Source organism: Ammodytes marinus (genome assembly GCF_949987685.1).
Source record: "Ammodytes marinus genome assembly, chromosome: 6".
In the NCBI taxonomy this organism is placed as follows: Eukaryota; Metazoa; Chordata; class Actinopteri; order Uranoscopiformes; family Ammodytidae; genus Ammodytes; species Ammodytes marinus.
This window is the reverse complement of record NC_137235.1, coordinates 32,116,693-32,139,057: the sequence shown is the minus strand read 5'-3', so window position 1 is coordinate 32,139,057 and position 22,365 is coordinate 32,116,693. Positions and strand designations below refer to the sequence as shown.

At 40.5% G+C, this 22,365-nt stretch overlaps 2 protein-coding genes across 2 annotated transcripts in view; one reads left to right on the top strand and one right to left on the bottom strand.

The window, feature by feature from the left end:
• The window catches only part of glra3 (glycine receptor, alpha 3), a gene marked incomplete at both ends in the record, with an annotated part of 79,455 nt that overhangs the window by 9,910 nt on the left and 47,180 nt on the right, over nucleotides 1–22,365 (top strand). The gene's annotated exons all lie outside the window — the stretch shown is intronic.
• LOC307251637 (dipeptidyl peptidase 4-like) lies at nucleotides 63–13,216 on the bottom strand. The gene is made up of 26 exons (XM_080029017.1): nucleotides 13,182–13,216; nucleotides 12,987–13,074; nucleotides 11,356–11,454; nucleotides 8,908–8,999; nucleotides 8,636–8,710; nucleotides 8,497–8,549; nucleotides 8,172–8,244; nucleotides 7,750–7,870; nucleotides 7,383–7,537; nucleotides 7,153–7,250; nucleotides 6,834–6,963; nucleotides 5,092–5,130; nucleotides 4,670–4,768; nucleotides 4,448–4,518; nucleotides 4,118–4,171; nucleotides 3,920–4,032; nucleotides 3,750–3,797; nucleotides 3,557–3,655; nucleotides 3,251–3,320; nucleotides 2,969–3,163; nucleotides 2,670–2,724; nucleotides 924–1,023; nucleotides 771–829; nucleotides 588–660; nucleotides 403–476; nucleotides 63–250 (listed from the first exon to the last, which is right to left on the bottom strand). Exons 1-26 carry the CDS (start codon nucleotides 13,182–13,184, stop codon nucleotides 158–160), a joined length of 2,229 nt encoding a protein of 742 aa, XP_079885143.1. The 5' UTR covers nucleotides 13,185–13,216; the 3' UTR covers nucleotides 63–157.

Genomic DNA, 22,365 nt, shown 5'->3' with positions numbered 1-22,365 from the left:
ACCATGGTTTGGTCTGACACACAGGAACATCAAGTTTCCACTTGTTCCTGAAATTTGGAGCACCAACAATCAAGCCTGCATTTACAATTAAAGTCTTGTTCCCGAATATATTTTATTTTGTATTTATTTACATGGATATGTGGTGATATAGCGGACTTCAGGCAAAGCATCTCTGTAGGAAGTGACTCATGTGGGTGTAGACGTGTTGATTGGCCGAGCCCCCGAGGCCATGATCCTTGTCCGTGTACCACTGTAAGAAGAATGCAAATATATTAATGGTTACTGACACAAGGTCGACTTATTAAGCATTGAGTGAATTTTATTTTCTTATCTTCGGTAGCCTACAAATCCCTAAGAAAGCATAAAGTCTTGTCGTGATTCTATTTTGAATTTTGGACTGACCATCGCCTCAAAGTCCACCTGCTCATCCACCAGAGCTTCAGAGATCTCAGCTGCCTGCTGGAAATGAACGTTGTCTAGAAAAAAAAGAAAGAAAGATTACATATGGCTTCAATGCTTTTTGCCCACTTTTGGTCTAAAGGTTGTTTTTAAAAATTAAACAATTACTTTTCCAACATATGACTCACCATCAGCTGTTCCATGAATCAGAAGATATTGCACCTTATGGAAGTTCTTGGCCCTCTCGGTTACTGTCGAGTTCTACGCACGAGAGATTTGGGTTTATTGGTGTACACAGGCGATAACATATCTGATAATGATCGTCATATATACAAGAGATGAAAGGTTATGTCAGTGAGTTTGAAACTCACAAGGTAGGCATCAGAATTCTCTGAGGGCTGCATCATGTAACGCTCCGTGTAGATGGAATCTAAGAACAAATGGGTCAATGTTGTGCATCATTAAAATGTGTTATTCTAGCTTCTGATTGGAAAAAGGTTTGCCAAAATTAAAAACTTAAATACCATAGTAATCCCATTTGGAGACTGGAGCGACCGCCATTCCACATTTGAAAACTCCACTTCCAGCTCCCAAGACCATTGATGCCACATATCCACCATAGGACTGTAAAAGACAAACAGTCTATTACTGTAACTCACCTAACCCCTCACTCCTTAAAGCGGCAACGAGTAACATTTAAATATCTTTTAAACAGCCTAATTTTTCCTCTGATAATCATAAATTACCTTTAACAGCAAACGAGACCATCAGTGCAAAGAAAGACGTTTTTATATAGTTTTTATTACTGCATTTGATCTGGTCGTACACCCAGTCCGATTTTCGGTTCACGCGTGCATGCTCTATGGTCACATATCCGTATTGGTCGCAGATTTCAGTGTGGCGCAGGAACGTGAATTGAAAAGCCTATCACTCCAGGTGAGGGAAGGGGAGCGGGAGACCAGATCCCAATTCACCAGATGTGGGACAAAGACTACGTTTGTGCGGGACAATGCGGGACAAAGTGCCGTTTTTTTAGCAAAATAAACTCGTGTCACCACCGGTAATGCCAGAGACACGGCTTTCTAAATTAAAAAAACACTATCTTTAGATCAGCGTGCAGCAGTTAAGTTAGCTACTGTTAAACAAATAGAGCATTAAGGCTGCGGCTTCACATTAAAAGCATTTCACTGGCTTCACATTAGCATTTCACTTGACAAACGTGAGTTGGCTTTTATTTTGAAGTAACAGGAAAGTGAACGTTGAAGCACTGCAGGCAGCACCTTCACAGAGCCACTGAGCCCAGCAGCCCGATACACACACACAGACAAACACACACACACAGACAAACGGAGACTGCTGTCTCCTGACAGCTATCGGATAAATGCCAGATTATAAAACACGCATTTAAAAAGGGGGGCTCACTTTCAATAACAATGCGGGACAACGTCTCAATTTGCGGGACGTGTGAAAAGTAATGGAAATGCGATCTGGTCATCCTAGAAGGGGAGCGGGAGCCTTGTTTGAGACAGTTATTTGTCGTCATAATGACTGATGACGGGGCTGAACCATCAAAGAAAAAAAAATAAAATGCAATGAAGAAAAGCTCAAAGGGAGAGTGATAGGCGGGCGGGAGGGCGTTGCCAAGCAACGTATACACAATTTCACGCAGCGAACCTAGACTGCAGTGTTTACTCCTAAATGAATGAGCGGTAGCCTACTAAAACAAAGTTTACTTTGCCTCACCAGCATCATCAGATGACCATTATTCATCTGAAATAGTCATTATTTACAACAACATAAACACATTACCTCATCGTGATCCATAACTAACTGCCGTCTCTCGTTCATTCGCTTTGTGTGGGGACACGGACTTGTTCAGCTCCGTGAGAGGTGACAATGGATCAACTCATTGCAATCAGGTGTAGTTGATGCTGTGTCACTAACCACTCTCACCGAGCCGAAAAGAGTCCGGTGCCCTCACACTTTCAACACACGGACACGCACTATATTGCTTCCTGATTATTTGAATCTTGAGGCCCTGCACGAGCTAGAAAACAGCTTCACGACAGCTGGCGTCGTAAAAATACTACCGCTTTTGTTCAAAGGTGTCGCCAACGTGCCGACTTACTCGTTGTACCTTTAAGTAAGAGTTGACAGCACTTATTTCCAGAGCAATTTAGCACTCGGATTTCTAAATGCCAAAACTGCATATTGCTTACAAAACATTTTTTTGTGGTTTGTGTTTGAACCACACTTTCTTGACCACTTACCCAGCCCCAAATAGCAACTCTTTCTTTGTCGATGAAACCCATATCGATGAACTTTCTAAGATAAAAGAGAAAAAAATGATCTATAATTTTAAAAGAAAATAGAAAAGGACCTTTTCTGATCATCGCTGACACTGTGTGTGATGCTAATGACATTCTCCTGTGTGTGTCCATCTGTTCACACCATTTCAACCGCACAGAAAATCAAGACAAATCCAGTTCCATCAAGCTTGGAAGCGGAGGGTGAAAGGTGTTTATTTGAGCGGGGAGAAGCATTGACTTGTCCAAACAGCTTTCCTCACCTGACCGCCGATATTTGATCTTCCACCTCATAGGTTCCCAGACGTTTGTAGATTGCGTGCATTATCTCGTCGCCTTGGTAACCGCTCCCTCTGCCGTCAAAGCTAGCCACGATGACTTTCTCAGTGCTGGCCAGGTAGGAGGACCAGCTCGCTCTGTAGCTGTAATCTACTTTCTGGCTGCAGGGACCAGCATACCTGGAAGTTGGCACCATGTTTCACCATCAGTTTATGAGCTCTCTTTGGAAAGCAATAATACACAGGATATACATATTTTTTTCTTACACGTCTATCAGTAAAGGGTACTTCTTGGACTTATCAAAGCCTGGAGGCAAGAACATCTGGTACCAGAGATCTGTCAAAAATAGGAACATATAGAAATGTCTGAATGAGTTATTGACGATCGTGAAAAATGGGGTAGAAGAAAAAGTTCTACACAAATGTATACTCAACTTTTTGGTGTGGACAAATGACATTAAGTACAAATACCTCAAATTTGTAATTAAGTACACAACTTGAGTAAATGATGTTAGGTCTACTTTCCACCACTCCATATATGCGCTGTTTTAATGCGTTGTTCAATCAACTTACTGTGTCCGCCAAGTTTGATGGTGCTTCTCTCCATGGTGGGCATATGGATGTCAGATATTAGGCTGCTATATTCTTCATTGCCCTCCAAAACTTTTACCTCTACAAATATATAATAAAAATTTAAAAAAGGCCATTAGAATAACATTTACTCTGCTTTCATATTATTCAGCATGTGATTACAAACGTGGATCACCTTTTTCATTATGGTTATCCATAAGAGAATGGTAAGGAATGCCAGGACCTTTGGGTAAAAATTCACAAAAATATAATTTTACTTATCAATTGTCTTTGTCTAATAAAACATATACTCATTTGATTAGATATTGTATTATACCAAAGAGAAAAAGAAAAAGTATGACTGACCACTGCAACTCAAACGGTAGAAGGAGGCATTGTGGCTGAGGTAGGCCGAGTTATACTGACAGTCTTCTCCACGGAACGCACAAGTCAGACACTTGGAGCTTCCCTTAGTCCATCTGACATACGAAAAAGATCCAAAATAAATTAAATATGTCTTCAAATAACAAACAAAAACAGCAAGAGTGGAATAAAGACCCTTACTTGTAAACATTCCTTCCTCCTGGCTTGCTGCCCTCTTCGTTACTTGAATAATATCTGTGGAGCAATTTGAGACTTCAGACTGTAGCAATGGAGGTTTTCAGAGGCACCAAATATGTCGGACAATGTTTTGGGAAAGTGCATAAAATGATGCACTAAAGAAATCTAGAATATTTCATTTTGATGAAAAAATGCAGCTTGTAATAGTATTCAGTAATGTCAAATCATGTTCATTATGCATGTTTTTGGAAGATAAAAAACTATGTGTACGCCAGATCTTCGAATGTGTACACATGCTGTATGCAGACAATGCAACACTTAATTGGAACTCACACACTATCTGCGGTTGTTTTCAGAATGCCAGTGACTTCCCATGCTCCAGAGGTAATCGCTGTGGCCTTGCCCTGGACAAATATGTCAGAAGAGAATGTGTTATATAATATACAGTATATGTATAATATATAATATTCATGAAAGATATTGCACACAATTTGTGTGAGCAGATTCTGCCAGTGTAATACTGGCCCATTGGCTGAAATAAATCCTTCTACCTACCCCGACCACATGATGGATGTGCTTGTAGCCTTTGTCGTCACTCATCAACATGTAGTAGCTGTTCTTGTCGGATGCAAATACCGGTTCTGGTGGCGAGAACTTCAAAGGAAAAAGTTTATTAGCATTTATCAGTGCACTATGGAGGTTGTATTTCTTTTGGATAGCATAAATAAAGTTTAATTTTTCTAAGGGTTCAAATCATTTATTTAAATAAGAGCAGGTCACTAGTTTTTAGCAAACACTATTCATACAGGACGAAATGGTTAATTTGTCAGGGACTATTTTCAGCGGTGGATCAACACATTTGGTGCTCCAGTGAGTATTTCTGGCAGCAGGTTGGTTTTTGTAGTCAAAACAAATGACAGTGTGTAAAAAATTTTGAATATTGTAAGAAGTATCATTCTACTGTGCCATGTACATACCCGTCCAACCCAACCTGTGGCACTTTTCACCTCCAGATGCTGTAAAACGAAACAGAATAGTTGAATTTTGGTTTCACTAGCTATTTTTTTATTTGTATAACAACTAGGGCTGTCAAGCGATTAAAACAATTAATCTAATTAATTACAGGCTCTGTGATTAATTAATCTAAATTAATCGCATACTTATATGACACTTTTATACCTGTTTGTAAACAGCTGTATAGCCTACTACAGTTTGTTTCTCTCTCTCTCTCTCTGTCTCTCTGTCTCTCTCTCTCTCTCTCTCGCGCGCACTCGCTCTCCGTCTCTCGTAACTTCTGTCTCCTCCCCTCAGCCAGCTTTATACATGAACTAGCGCCGAATTTTCTCAAAAAAACAAGCAGACTAAATGACGAATTTCCATCTCCCACAACAGACAGCGCTGCACTGCCACCATTTCGTAGCCTACTCATAGGCAAAAATATTGACACACACACACACACACACACACGGGGTGGGTGCTAGACAGCTAGCAAACAAAATTGGAGGAAGATTGAGAGATATGGCCTACTACTGTTTTGAACCTAGCCTACATTGTTGCACCCACTAAATAAATAATGCACGGACACTGCGGAGAATTAAGTAAGATGTCTTCCTACCTTCATGCATCCCATAAACCGTCCATAGAGCCCTCGAGTCGGCCCCTTTCCCCTGCTTCTCTCTTTACCTTTCTCCCTTTAACCCACGCGCCCGGCGCGGCGAGCTACAGGTGCAGCTCCGCACCACTTTTGCACCGGGTCAAAAGGCATTATAGAAGTGCGATTAATCTGCGTTAATTTTTTTAATTGCGTTAATTTTTCTGTGATTAATTAATCGAAATTAACGCGTTAATTTGACAGCCCTAATAACAACACACCAGTCCTAACAGTCGAAAGATAAAGGTGCTACACAGAATTTAATTTAGAAACTCTACAGCTTACATTGAAGAGTGTCAAAGCTGCTGTCACACATGATACATTTTTATGCAATTTATTTCATTAAATCTACAAAGCTGTCATTAACTGAAATGCCATATGAAGTTTTATTGCTTTAAAGCTCCCATATTATACACTTTTCGGTACTATTATACACCATATTATATGGTCTTAGTGGTCACTAATACGTTTTTCTTTAATTGTTTGCTGAAAAAAACTTTCAGATAATTTATTGTACTATGCTGAAGTTCAGCTAATCTCACAATGGCCTATTTTTTAAAAAGAGCTGCAGCTCCCCTCGTAAATATACAATCTTTGCGCTGCCCCCGCCCCCTGTCCGGAAGCGAAGCCAGATACGCCTCGCCCTCTGTCTGTCAGGGCCGTGGACCAATAAGAAATAGGGGTGTGGGCTGCACAGTGGAAGCTTCTGGCTTTCCAGTTTGTGAGGTCAGAAAAGGGGAAAATTCTGACTGGAGTATATTGGGTGGGGGAGGGGTGGTGGTTTCAGAAAGGGGGATTGTGAGAAAAGGAGAGTGTTATTTTTAAAAATATTTTGGCAGTCTCTAGACACACTGTGGACCCATGGATATGTTAGAACACATTTAAAAAGTGCATTTAGCATAATATGTGACCTTTAAGGTCAAAACTGCAACCAGGCTACCACTTTTTAAGCACTGTTTTATACAGCTATACGTTGTGTTTAGTGCTAATTAACAAATATCAGCATGCTAACACGCCCAACTAAGATTGGGAACATTATACCCACTTGTACATAACTGTGTATTTTACCTCAACGGGGTCCCAACTGGACCCAGTAAAGTTGTAGATCTGAAGTATGAGGTGGTTTTGTATTCTCTTCAGCCATTGGACGGCAATACGTTCATCTGTCACCCAAGTAACAGTGGCCAAGTAGTGCTCACTGAGGGCACACGAAAATAAAATGAAATAATGACTTTCTAAGCTTGTGTTTGATTCTGATCACACACACACACACACACACACACACCCACACACACGCACACACACACACACACACACACACACACACACACACACACACACACACACACACACACACTTGACAGCATAATAGAAGCCATTTCATTACCCTGAGCCGAATGCGGCTGGAACAACAACTTCTGCAATTCTTGTGGTGTTGTCAGTGTCCACAACGAACAGTTTCACAACGGGATTTAGAGCACCTGGCTGCGCAAGAAAGGAATGTTAAGATATGTTTGAAAGCCTGAGCCCCAAGTACACGGTTTATTGACATATACAACATTACAAGGATTCCAAGGAGAGACTTAAAGTGAAAGAAGTCCAGGATGGATGTCCCACCTTTGGATATGGAATTGAAACAGTGCTGGGGTATTGTTTGACTCCATACCAGGAGTACTCTATGGTGGGAACCTCTGTGTCGTTGGTCTCAATGTAAGCCACATACTTCCCTCCAGGTGACCACCACAGGCCCTGATTGGACGAGAACATCTCCTCTGGAATGGGGGGAAAGTGTTGAGCCCAGTTAGGTTTCAGTACATAATATACTGTCCGTACTTCAACTGAAGAATTTCACCAGTCTTATAGTGGGTAATACCAGCATATATCTCACAGAAAGGTATCAATATGGATCAAGTGTTAATACCACCAAACTATGGACCTTTAGACCATTGTTTGGCAGGGATTCTTTGTATCGTGTGGCACTTACCCTCATAAACCCAGTCTGGAACACCGTTTAAAATCTGATTGTGCTCGCCATTGATCGTGACTTGCTTTGGCGGCGACATAGGGCTGGTCTTTACATAGACATTGTATCTCCAAACATAGGCCTGGAAATACAATGAAAAAACATGAAAGTTGTTTTCTGGACCATCACAAATCCCGGTTGAACCCTCTTTGTTCTGCTCAAGTGTTTGGGAAAGGTTGCGCTTTATTGCTTCATCTATCACCAACTTCAAAGCCGAACTGTCGCTCAAAGTTACGCATGAACAAAAGATCCTGTGTGTGTGTGTGTGTGTGTGTGTGTGTGTGTGTGTGTGTGTGTGTGTGTGTGTGTGTGTGTGTGTGTGTGTGTGTGTGTGTGTGTGTGTGTGTGTGTGTGTGTGTGTGTGTGTGTGTGTCAAAGCTCACCAGTTTGTTCCCCTTAGGAGCCCAGGCAAATAACTGGACTTCATGAGGAATGCCGGAGGATGTCAGAAATTTGCTAAAATGAAGTGGAAAAAAACAATAGAAAATTCAGCCATTTGTGTGCTTCACTTCTCTTCAAAGTAAAAAGAAACATTCTGTATATATATAATAATCTACTTTCCATAAATAGCATAGGCAGTTTGGTGGAGTGCATTGGCATTATCATAAGTGCATAAATGTAAGCTATGTAACTGTGTGGCCAAATGCTGTTCCTAGCTTTTAAAAATAAAGCAAACTCATAACTAGATTCAGAGTGTAGGGTTCTTACCCTGATGCCAGGTCATAGAGCGAATATGAAGCTGTATATGAATGCCTCCATTGCTATTGGGACCAACAAAACAACAATAAACACAAGTGTGATCACTTCTGAAATGCATCATAGGAATGTGAATCAAAGCATAGCTTGCCTTGGAATCGTTGCTCATGAAGGCAACATATTTCTGGTCACCAGACAGCTGGTAATCATAGGCCATTTTTTCAACCTGTGCATTGCAGAAAGAAAACAGTTGTGAAAGTTTCAGTGACCACCTGCCAAGACCTATCAAGCAACACAGCAGTTGCTTTGGCAGGGGGTTAAGCAGTTTGAATACTATCTTAAATGTTGCTTCACAAAAAGAGGCACACAGATGAACATGTGTTTGTGTGTGGGGGGGGGAGGGGCAGGGGGGGGGTGACTTACAAACTTGTCCCTGCTCAGGAACTCCGAGGACTCTCCCGAAACCACATTGTGGCGGCGGACCGAGCCATTGGACTTATGCAGATACTCGTGGTCTGTGGTGGACGATGAGAAAAATGAATGTAAAACAAGAGAATATATTGTATTTTAAATGTAGGACAAGCACAATAATCCCTAAAGGCATCTGTAGGGATTGTATGTGATACATAAATTAGTTCCATGTCACATATACAGAGCTTCTTTTGTACATTGTTTTTCTGAGGCTCAGAGGAGCTTTGTCACGTTCCACCGTGATGAGGTCATGCTGATGTCATCAGGATTTGGGATTGAGAATTCTTATATTTTTTCTGCAGAAACCCGGTGTGACAAACTGGAGGCATGGAGTCTGAAAGGCTTTGGATTTCATAAAGCATTGAGGTTTTCAGGAAAGAGTTGCATCATGGGAGACTAATTAGATCAAGACTTTTTAGAGCTCAACCCACATGAGGTATTAAAAGTCACCATGGGTGTTTGATTCCATTTTCTACAGTGGAGGAAATAAGTATTTGACCCCTCACTGATTTTGTAAGTTTGCCCACTTACAATGAAATGAACGGTCTATAATTTTAAAGCTAGGTTTATTTTAACAGTGATAGACAGAATATCAAAAAGAAAATCCAGAAAATCACATTAAAAAAGATAGAAATTTCATTGAGTGAAATAAGTATTTGATCCCCTATCAAAACATTACTTAGTACTTGGTGGAGAAACCTTTGTTGGCAAGTACAGATGTCAGACGTGTCTTGTAGTTGATGACCAGGTTTGCACAAATCTCAGGAGGATATTTGGACCACCCCTCTTTGCAGATCCTCTCCTAATCTTTTAGGTTTTGAGGCTGTCGCTTGAGTTTAAATTCCCTCCACAGATCTATTGGATTACGGTCCAGAGACTGACTAGGCCACTCCATGACCTTAATGTGCTTCTTCTTGAGCCACTCCTTTGTTGCCTTTGCTGTACTGTATTTTTAGGGTCATTGACGTGCTAGAAGACCCATCCACGACCCATTTTTACGGACCTGGCTGAGAGAAAGAGGTTGTCACCCAGTATTTCATGGTACATGGCCCCATCCATAGTTCCCTCGATGCAGTGAAGTCCACCTGTCCCCTTAGAAGGTAAACACCCCCAAAGCATATTGCTTCAACCTCCATGCTTGACTGTGGTGATGGTGTTCTTGGGGTCATAGTCAATTCCTCTTCCTCCAAGCATGGCGAGTCAATATGATGCCAAAGAACTTGATTTTGTTCTAATCTGACCACATAACCTTCTCCCAAGCATTCTCTGAGTCGTTCAGGTGTTCATTGGCAAACTTCCGACAGTTCTGTACATGTCCCTTTTTGAGCAGGGGGACCTAACGGGCACTACAGGATTTCAATCCATTACGGCATAGTGTGTTACCAATGGTTTTCTGGGTGACTGTGGTCCCAGCTGCCTTGGGATCATAAACAAGCTCCTCCCGTGTAGATCTGGGCTGATCCCTCACCTTTCTCATGATCATTGATACCCCACAAGGTGAGATCTTGCATGGAGCCCCAGACCGAGGGAGATTGATGGTCATTTTGTGTTTCTTTCATTTTCGAATAATCGCACCAACAGTTGTCTCCTTATCACCTAGCATCTCGCCAATGGTCTTGTAGTCTATTCCGGCCTTGTGCAGGTCTACAATCTTGTCCCTGATGTCCTTAGACAGCTCTTTGGTTTTGCCCATGATGGAGATGTTGGAGTTTGATTTATTGACTCTGTGGACAGGTGTCTTTTATACAGGTAACAAGTTGAGACAGGTGTGTTTTATAAAGGAAACTAGTTGAGATTAGGAATACTTTTTTAAAGCACAAGGACTAATCTGTGGGAGCCAGAATTATTTATGGTTGGTAGGAGATCAAATACTTATTTCACTCAATGAAATGCAAAATAATTTATATATATTTTTTTTATGTGATTTTCTGGATTTTCTTTTTGATATTCTGTCTTTCACTGTTAAAATAATCCTAGCTTTAAAATTATAGACCGCTCATTTCTTTGTAAGTGGGCAAACTTACAAAATCGGTGAGGGATCAAATACTTATTTCCTCCACTGTATGTTGCTGTATCAGTTCATTTGGTGGCATATGATATAAATATGGTTGAGTGTATGAAGTCACAGTTAACCTGCATTTATTGATGATCCATTACTGTTAGTGTTGCATTAGTTTAGCATGTTTTTTGCACCCTTGTAATAAAAGTGTTTATTCCATGTGCACTTCCCATCAACACAGACATGTGAACGAGAGGTTTAAAGTGAATAAGTAACTAAAGCAATGGACAGTAACTGCAGCTGATGGATAATAAAGCATAATCGTTGACACATTTACAGCTTGGATGACAGTTATCAGCACCTTTTTACCTAGGCCTACAGGTTTTAAAACCATTTCCCACCTGAGATCCACATCAAGTTGTAGAACCGGGTCTTGAGTGTGCTGTTGAAGACGTCCTCCAGGGTGAACGACCGGTAGTTCTTGCCCCCCTCCTGATCCTCTGAGGAACACACATGTCAAAGGGTCAGAGCCTGAAGTTCAGAGGTCGCAGATATGATATCATACAAACAAACAACATGATACCCTGCTCCATCATAAAAGAAGGCGAGTGCTGTCAGGGCTGTAACTGATAATGACAGGTGAACTATTGCTTACGTCAGTTGGAGTGGGGAAGACATGTGAATTGTAATGGTGTGTGCCGAGTGAGTTTGAAGCTATTTATGAAGGCATACATACGCATGTTGTAGTAAATATATACATACAGTGGAGGAAATAAGTATTTGATCCCTCACTGATTTTGTAAGTTTGCCCACTTACAATGAAATGAACGGTCTATAATTTTAATGCTAGGTTTATTTTAACAGTGATAGACAGAATATCAAAAAGAAAATCCAGAAAATCACATAAAAAAAGATATAAATAATTTTGCATTTCATTGAGTGAAGTAAGTATTTGATCCCCTATCAAAACATTGCTTAGTACTTGGTGGAGAAACCCTTGTTGGCAAGTACATATGTCAGATGTGTCTTGTAGTTGATGACCAGGTTTGCACACATCTCAGGAGGATATTTGGACCACTCCTCTTTGCAGATCCTCTCCTAATCTTTAATGTTTCGAGGCTGTCACTTGAGCTTCAGATCCCTCCCCAGATCTATTGGATTAAGGTCCGGAGACTGGCTAGGCCACTCCATCACCTTAATGTGCTTCTTCTTGAGCCACTCCCTTGTTGCCTTTGCTGTATTTTTAGGGTCATTGACGTGCTGGAAGACCCATCCATGACCCATTTTTACAGACCTGGCTGAGAGAAAGAGGTTGTCACCTAGCCAATGGTCTTGTAGTCTATTCCGGCCTTGTGCAGGTCTACAATCTTGTCCCTGATGTCCTTAGACAGCTCTTTGCTCTTGCCCATGATGGAGATGTTGGAGTTTGATTTATTGACTCTGTGGACAGGTGTCTTTTATACAGGTAACAAGTTGAGACAGGTGTGTTTTATACAGGAAACTAGTTGAGATTAGGAGTACATTTTTAAAGCACTAGGACTAATCTGTGGGAGCCAGAATTATTTATGGTTGGTAGTGGATCAAATACTTATTTCACTCAATGAAATGCAAAATAATTTATATCTTTTTCTAATGTGATTTTCTTGATTTTCTTTTTGATATTCTGTCTATCACTGTTAAAATAAACCTAGCTTGAAAATGATAGACCGCTCATTTCTTTGTAAGTGGGCAAACTCACAAAATCGGTGAGGGATCAAATACTTATTTCCTCCACTCACTGTATATATTTTTAGCCTTTCCAGTGTGACGTAACACCCTCAATAAGGTTAAAACAAACAATAAGATATAATTTATTCTAAGATTGAATTTCTGAGATTTACATCGCTTCACATTTCCTAACAGTGTTACCAAACGGGTCGTGCGTAATGACGCGTGCGTAAATGTCTTTTAGATGCGTTTAAAAAGTGCGTCGGAGCGCCCCTGACGATGCATGAATGCCAACATGAAAACACATTTCATGGTAAAGACTCACCACTCAGAAATAAAGTCGTGGGCACAACTATCAAAACCACGGCGGCTGCTACCCCAAAGGCGCCGAGGAGCAGCTTGCGGACGAGAACCTGTTGCCAAGTAAACGGACATAAGTTAGTCAGAAGAAAAAGAAAAAGACACTTCATATACTCCAACATAACACTGATATTGTGAGTATTAACAAACCAGCACCAACCATTGTTATTGCGCTCGGAACAGATAATGTGTTAAACCAATATCCGTCCAAATCACAACTCCATCGACCCACTCGGCTGCTCGCGCGGTGAAGGACTAAAGTTGTGTTTTTCGCTGGCTGTGCTGTTACATATTATCTCCAGTGAAGTTTCAAAGGTGGGACAATAAATCTCCAGTGTGAGTAAAGTCCGTCAGGTTTTTTGAGGAAGTAGTGTTGTTGTGGCTGCTGGTTACGCTCTTCCCCAAACTGTCCACTATTCTAAACATACAAGTCAATTCATTCACACGTCCAGGCAAATCGCCAACATACAGAATGTGTGCAACTACTGTAAACTGTTCAGTTAAGTGTGTCTAAAAAGGGAGCTATGCTGTTTATAGCATGGACATTTCACCTTATATGAAACATGTTTAGGCGGTGCCTCTCTGACCAGCTGCTTGACAGAAAGCCAAAAAAAAATTCCTCTCATAAATGTACAGGGCCCGGTTTCCCGATAACGTCCTCTCTTAGCGAGCTACGAAGACTCCTAAGTTGTTTACCTCTGTAGTCGTGGTTCCCGAACGGTGTCTTAGGAGAAACACTCCTTACGTCGTTCGTGCACTGCTGAAATCGGTTGCTCCGAGTTCGATTATCAATTTCCTGCTCATTTCATGCGCAGCTGCATCTGTATGCTGTCTAATCAAATCTACCCGTGCATTTCTAGTGAAATATAAAGTCATACATTAGTTTTATGAATCATCATCTGTGTTTTGGAACTCTTGTTTTATAATCAAAGTATCTTTAAGAACACTAATCACGTTACTTGGTGGGTCAGTAATGAAACTGAAAGTAGATATAATATCGCCAATAGCCTATATAAATAAACAGACGGCCAAATGAGCTAAAATCCTAAATACAATAAACAGTAACATGGCACACTTATTTTAAGGTAAGCTCTAATTGATTATTCATTCATTTTTTTGCACGTTTACATGTTTTGAGGCGGAGGAGAGCTGTCAGCTGAGCCGGTGTGGGGAACACAGTGCGGAGGTTGTTAACCATGTCGAACATACTACCATAGCCTATACTAATTTAAAAAAAGATATAGAAAATATAGAAACAGCGGAGGAGATGAAGATTGTTTACAGCAATTATTTTCATCATGAATGACTTGTGGCAGTTCCATGCGCAACAGGGATGTCACTCGTGTCCGTTTTACGCATGGTGCTTTATGGAAGGAAATGTGGGGGTTTGTATCTCTGGCGATGCCACAGCGATCGCAGGGACTTTCACTTGTGTCATTAAACTTATACATCTGACTGTATTTCATATCACAGGGACACAGCGATGACTGTATTTAATAACAAACTGATAAAAACGATCCGACTGTAGGCTATAGTGTATCACGTATAAAGTATTTTCATATTGAGGGACATCGCATCCATTCAGTTAATGCTGATTGTCAAGTCAGTTAGATGACTAAAAAGTAGGCTACTTGTTCATATAGTTTGAACACTTTGTGAATCAGAGTTAATGGTATTCTGCTAAAATATATAATAGCCTAAGCCTACTTTAAATATACGTGATATACACTATAAAGTTGGATCGTTTTGAACAGTTTGTTATTAAATATAGTCATCGCTGTGTCCGTTTGATATGAAATACAGTCAGATTTATTAGTTAAATGACACAAGTGAGAGCTGAAACATCCCTACGGTAGAGCTAAGAAGGCTCTAAGGGCGCTCCAGACCAACCTTACCAACATATGACGTACGAAAGAGATTCGTAGCAAAGAACGTTTCGGGAAACAGGCGAAACGTTAAGTAGGAACTCTACGTAGGTGTTACGAATGACGTAGCGTTAAGAAGGCTCTGAGAAGGCTTTGGGAAACCGGCCCCAGTACATCTAAGGTAAACAAAACCAAGCATCTACTGTATATGGAGAAGTGACTGTTTCAAAGTGATGAAAAAGAAAATATTAGGAATGTCTTTGGCCAAAAAAAATAAAAGGTTTGAACAGACTAATATAATACTATTCGATACTGTAATAATACACGTAGCATACATCCACCGTTAGCTGTCAGGGCCATCCCAGGCTCCAGTTACATTTTCCAAATAAATAGAAAATCCTCTATAGATCTTTTCAAATCATCTGGAGCTGGAGAGGATTCTTGAACCCATGGCCGACCTAGCCTGCTTAAAGCCGGACTATACATTTGGAACAAAGAAATCAAACCTCATCCTTCTTACAAGTAAAAGTTAAATTCTTGAGTAATAAAATGCACCCTTGCTCAATTTGATACGAGTTTTTCTGCTACAGCATCACTTGGTCTGGTGTGACCAGGGCCGCCCATAAGGGGTAGAAAGTGGGAAGGCTTTCTAGGGCCCAGCCACTTGGGGGGCCCATGGTCTTTGGAAGCCAAGAACCTAACTAAGCTTAACTTTGTTTTTAGATTTTCAGATATGTCAATATCTATTCAGAGTTGGCTGCTTACGGCCATTTAAAAAGCAGTAGAAAAGCAGAAATGTTCAAAATGTTTCAGATTGAGCACAGCAGAGTGTAACTGTTTCAAACATAATCCATCCTATAAACCCTTTGTGTGCCAAATGGTGACAAGATTGGGTTTCGATATTAAATAGTTTTGGCTGGATTATATTCCCTGAGTCGTTCCTGCTCACGGAAAACACATGTAGGCCTACCTGCTACTTGTGTCTGTCGTTGTGAAAAGTATTTGGACCCCATAAAAAAACAGGTTGGGTACCTTTTGTAGTTCTTCTACATTAGTTACTCTGTAATTTTCCTGAGTCTACAAACAGGTTTAAATTCTCTCTCCACATAACGTACATTTTTGTGAAAAATTATTTCCCTTTGGGGACTATACCTTCTAAAGTCTTCAGGTTGACACAACCAGCCAAGTCTGACCAGTTTTTCAGAAACCTGGGGCCGGTTTCCCGATAACGTCATCTCTTAGCGCGCTACGAAGACTCCTACGTTATGACTTACCAAAGTTGTTTACCTCTGTAGTCGTGGTTCCCGAACGGTCTCTTAGGAGTCTTCTTAAGAAACAGTCCCTACGTGGCTCGTACAAGGCGCTGTCCAGTGCTGAAATCGATGGCTCAGAGTTCGATTTTCCATTTCCTGCTTATTTCATGCGAAGCTGAATGACAAGTCTTTGCGAATAAAAGATTACTAGAAATCCTTCTAAGCCGAAACATTTATTTAACACCTCTTGCTTTATAATCTAAGTATCTTTAAGAACAATAATCACGTTTCGTGGTGGGTCAGTAAGGAAACTGAAAGTAGAATATCGCCAATGGCCTATATCAATAAAAACAGACGGCCCAAACAGCGTCCAAATGAGCTAAAATCCTAAATACAATAAACAGTAACATGGCACACTTATTTTAAGGTAAGCTTTAATTGATTATTCATTAATTTTTTCACACGTTTACATGTTTTGAGGCGGAGAATCCGACGCACACTGCGGAGCTGTCAGCTGAGCCGGCTCAGCTGACAGCTCCGCAGTGTGTGGAACACAATGCGATGGTTCTAGTGTTAACCTTGGTCGAACGTATTACCATAGCCTATAGGCCTACTGATTTAAAAAAGGTAACCTAGGCTATAGAAAAATATAGAAACAGCGGAGGAGATTAAGATTGTTTCCAGCAATTATTTTCTTCATGAATGACTTGTGGCAGTTCCATGCGCAACAGGGATGTCACTCGTGTCCGTTTTACGCATGGTGCTTACGGAAGGAAATGTGGGGGTCTGTAGTAGCCAAGCCTATCTCTGGCGATGCCACAGCGATCGCAGGGACTTCACTTGTCATTAAACTTATAAATCTGACTGTATTTCATATCAAAGGGACACAGCGATGACTGTATTAAATATCAAACTGATAAAAACGATCCGACTGTAGGCTGTAGTGTATCACGTATAAAGTAGCCTATTTTCATATTGACGGACATCGCATCCAATCAGTTAATGCTGATTGTCAAATCAGTTAGATGACTATGTAGGCTACTTATAGTTTGAACACTTTGTGAATCAGAGTGAATGGTATTCTGCTAACATATAGCTTACTTTAAATGTGATATGTACGCTATATACAGTTATCGTTTTTAACAGTTTGTTATTTAATACAGTCATCGCTGTGTCCGTTTGATATGAAATACAGTCAGATTTATTAGTTAAATGACACAAATGAGAGCTGAAACATCCCTACGGTAGAGCTAAGAAGGATCTGCGGGCGCTCCAGACCAACCTTACCAACGTAGGACGTACGAAAGAGATTCGTAGCAAAGAACGTTTCGGGAAACAGGCAAAATGTTAAGTAGGAACTCTACGTAGGGGTTACGAATGACGTAGCGTTAAGAAGGCTCTACGAAGGCTTTGGGAAACCGGCCCCTGGCCAATTGACCAACCAGCCGGGTCATACCACAATGAAGCTGACGAGCAGCATCATCCTGTTTTAATTATTGCCGTAACCACCAAGATCCTGCTTTCTGTATTGTTTCTAAAAATAGAAAATAAAAATAGACCTAAAAAAGTTATTAATGCAAAGAAAGACACAAGACACAAAGAAGTTGGAAATAATTGAAGGAACAGATTTGAGTTCAAAGATTAAGAACTTTTTTTGTAATGATTTCAGTGTTTTTGCAGTGATGAGCGGAGAATGAGCTAAGCCTAAATGTTGCAACCAAACATAGGCCAACCTTATAGTTTTGAGGGTAGGTTGGTTTGGTTATTCGTGTAGAGAACCGCCTTTTTTCATTTGTGTGTGAATAATTTGTTGTTGATGTTTTAAGTGTTATTTATTTCAACAACACCACCAACAGATTTCAAATTATTTAATGTCGTGCAGAAATACAAAAAAGTGCAATATTTGGTGCAGTCAATTAGTGTAAATGTATCTTACCAGAAACTAGTAGTATAGAAAACGTGCAAATTGTGAAAAAACTGTTTGCTTTAGTGAATACTAAAGAAGAACAATGTCTCTGTGTGAACTGATTATTTTGTAGAGATCTGTTCATCTGTTAAACAATTGTGTGAGTGTAAGGGAATCAAAATAAATTGGTATGTATGTTGGGCTAAGTCAGAAATGTGCTACTACTTTAAAATAATAATGAGCCCTTGCTCCTCCAACTGTCCCTGCAAGTCCCTGTTTTTTTTTAAAAGATATCTTTTTGGCATTTTTATGCTTTTTTATTGATAGTGTAGAGACAGAGTTGAAATGGGGCAGAGAGGGGAGTGACATGCAGAGCTCGACCGCGGGCTGTAATCGAACCCGGGTCCACTGCTGGCCGAGGCCCATGGGGAGGACGCCCTACCAACTGAGCTAAGGGCGCCCCCTTGCAACACCCTCATACTTTCAACACACGGACATGCACTATATTGCTTCCTGATCATTTGAATCTCGCACGCCCGGCACGAGCTACAAAACAGCTTCACGACAGCTGGCGTCGTAAAAATACCACCGCTTTTGTCCAAAGGGGCCGCCAACGTGCCATGTTACTCGTAGTGGCTTTAACTCTTCACCAGAGGCACATAGCAGGGGTTGAGATGAACCAGGTTGTGGTCTGATCTTCCCACAGGGGGAGGGAAGAAGAGCTGTATGCATCCTTTACATTAGCATACCACAAGTCCAGAGTTCTCTCCTCTATGGTGAGGCAGCTCACATACTGGGTGAAGTATTTTGCTATAGTGACATGGTGGAGATCTCCCGAAATGATGATGGGCACTCGGGTTTAGAGTCTGTAGTTTGGCTATGGAGGTGTGAATTATGTTGCATGCAGACGTCGGAGTGGCTGAGGGAGGGATGTTAACAGCAAGAGGAAGGAAGAAATGCTTCATGCTGTGGCCAAACATGATGACACACTGACAAGTCAAGATAATGACAGAGGGAGGCAGACAGAGATACAGAGCAAAACAGACAGACAGGCAGACATGAATAGCAGATGTGCACTGAGGACATTGGGTGACTCTGACAGAAGATATTTTAAAATGTCATGAAGTCAGACCAGGATGCACACTGCCTTATAATTTAATATTATACAAACATACATAGTGTAAGTAAAAGTGTTGGTGCCACTCTTCCTGGCTGAGAGTTGGTTATTTTGCTGTGGAAAGAGCTGATTTGAGATTAGGATCCAGATCTGAACCGGACATAGAACTGCGGTGGTGGAAGAGGGGTTTAAGTGAGTTTGTAAGCCAGTATTGAAATGTCAGCTCCCATGCCAGTGGAATCAAAAACATAACAGTTGTCCACACTAAACAGTATACATACCAAAAAGACCCACACCTTTTTTTTCAAATTTAACTTTAAAGGAACCAACTACAGTGATTGTCTGCCAAATAATGAAATACTATGCATGGACACATCTTGTATAGACACAGATGGAGCACTGAAGCAGCTGCTGCTGTGCAAATGTACTGCTCATGCCAAGCCTTGAATGTGGACAGTGTTAGTCTTGTTGGATCAGAGGAAAAACATTTTTCAATTACCTTTATTTCAACTTATGAGACACTGAGGTGGCCCTAAGAAAAAACACAATGTAAAAAATAAACAAGCATAACATACAGTATAATAAGGATAACACAGAGATTAAAAAAGAGATTAAGGGGATACAAAAGGTAGGTTTGAGCGAGCTGGAGGAACCTTAAGGAGGAGCAGGTCAATAAAATAGGTGTGGTAATATTCTCCATGAAGGCAATGTAAGGAGGTTGTTTACCAATAAAAGATTTTTAAATTATTATAAACCAACATGTTTCATATCACTTTGAAGAGAGGGCTCACCAACCTTTTCATATGAGCAATGATGAGTGTTTATAGCTATCAACTGTGATTAATCTAAAGCTAAATGGGGTACTGAATCTCAGGAATGTAGAGTAGGTTCAGCTGGCAGCCTCAATATAAAAACATATGTATTAGTCTGATTGCACTTAATAAAACCATGTATTGATGGTCAGATAGAACTATATCATTATTACGTATATCTGTAGGTCAGGAATGATTGAAGAAATGTATGATTCTTTACTGCTCTCCAGCAGCAATTCACTTAGTGTGCGCTCTGTCGCCTGCATAATTACCAGAGTAGAACTGGTTGTGTTCAGTCAAGCCCTCTTTAAAGACAGATGGGTAATTGAAGCGACAAGGTCTAAGTGCTTTCTGCACCACTGCTAGTTCTGACAGATATGCCACTTGAGTGTGTGTGTGTGTGTGTGTGTGTGTGTGTGTGTGTGCGTGTGCGTGTGTGTGCGCGTGCATTGTCACAAGAAATTTCCCTATGTACATATTGCTTTCATTTGGCCTTTATTATTTATCGGACTCAGATGAATTATCCGAGACAGAGTGTGTGTGTGTGTGTGTGTGTGTTTACACAAGAACAAGCCAGCTTTGGGAATGTGCCATTTTGGCCCTCTCACACAATGTGATTTTTTTTTAGTTGGTCTGCAAGTACATTTTTGTGACAGATTTAAAAAAAAATAGTTTTAAACAAACAGCAAACATAAAACATAACATTGACGTGTGCAATACTTGTGTCTTATCAGCTCTCTTCATATCACAGTGCAAAATGGAGAGTATGATTTTTGTTATTTATTTAAATTTAGACTTCAGTTCCTCTCAAATTTCAAGCTTTTCAGTTGTTGATTGTATTTAGCGTTTTATATCATTAGTAACTTGGTACTTAATTTTATAATAATATAAAATGCTAAATAGATCAGCTGATGATGATATATTCATGGTAGCAGCGAGCAGCACGGCTGCGTCAGGAGCTCTTTTTGAGCTTTACTTATTTTAAGTTATTTTAAACTTCATTGATTCGGGACCGCCTTTAAAAACACATTCCCCCTTTTCGACCAACGGTAACCAGGTTCCAGTTCCGGGCTGGTGCTAGAGCCGTTTCGCAGCTGATTTAAGTTAAGAACAGTTTGACGTCACTGTAAACGTCTGTGTACGTCGCCCGACGTTGCAGCTCCCCCAGCTAATGCTAGTGCTAGCTTTAAGCATAACAACAACAACATTTGGTGGATACATTGTATTTTTACCTCTGTTGCCTATGGCTTTGCTTGATAACCAAACAGAACCTATCCAGCGTATTTTAGATGGCCGTTGTGATCGCCACGTTGGGAAATAATGTTTTGATAACATCTCGTAGTAGCAGTGTTTTTAAATATTTTAGTTGGTCTGGTTGGTCAGGATAACCCCTCCCCTGGCCCCTGACGTAAGTGGTTCGCAGTTCCAGACCAGCTCAAAACTGTAGTTTGTAGGCCCTACATATCTGGAACAAACTCCCAGAAAACTCAAGGTGTGCTGCAACTCTCAGCTCCTTTGAATCAAATCTGAAGACTTTTCTCTTTTAATCTGGGCCAGTGTGAACGCAGAGGTTTTGATACACAGCTGTAGAGATAGAGGAGCACTGAGAGATACGTACACACACATGCCATATGTCACATTAGGATTAAGAACTTCCTCTCTTCTCACCATCTGTCTTTTCATCTACTCACTCCTCTTTTCTGTTCACAAACAAGACTGCAGTGATATAACCTCAATACATCAATAACATAGTACTTTATGTGTATCGGACATGTTAGTATTACTGTAATGGGATAAGGTTTATAGCTTGTAAACCTATTATATATATATATATATATATATATATATATATATATTAACAGCTAGGATACTGGATAAATGAATAAATAAGTGAACAAAACTGTTCAGTTTGAATTGTTGCCGTGAGTAATATTATTATTACTTTAATTATTTATTATGAGTAGAATTCTTGGTTATGATATGATAAATTTTTGGCTGCAATGAATTACCTGCTGTAACCTTTGTTTGTTGACTTGTTGATCCACCATGATCCTACTGCCTGGCACTAAGGCAAACACAGCATGCTGTCAAATGCACAGCGTACCCGTTTAAACAGTAAAAACTGTACCGTCCATAAGGATGTTTGCCGAAATTAGTATCCGTTACACAGAGCCTAGTTCTCTCTAGGATTTACATTTGATGAAACCCTTTAGATATAGGAAAATATATTACTTAATTTCTATAATTGTGTGAGTGGAACTTGTGATGAAAAGTTGAATAATTTGAATCCCTTTAGTTTTTCATAGCTAAATGAACCACCTATACCTTCTCAGAAGCTACATTTATGGAGCATGCATTCTAGTGGTCCTTAAAGGCCTACTTCACCGGTGG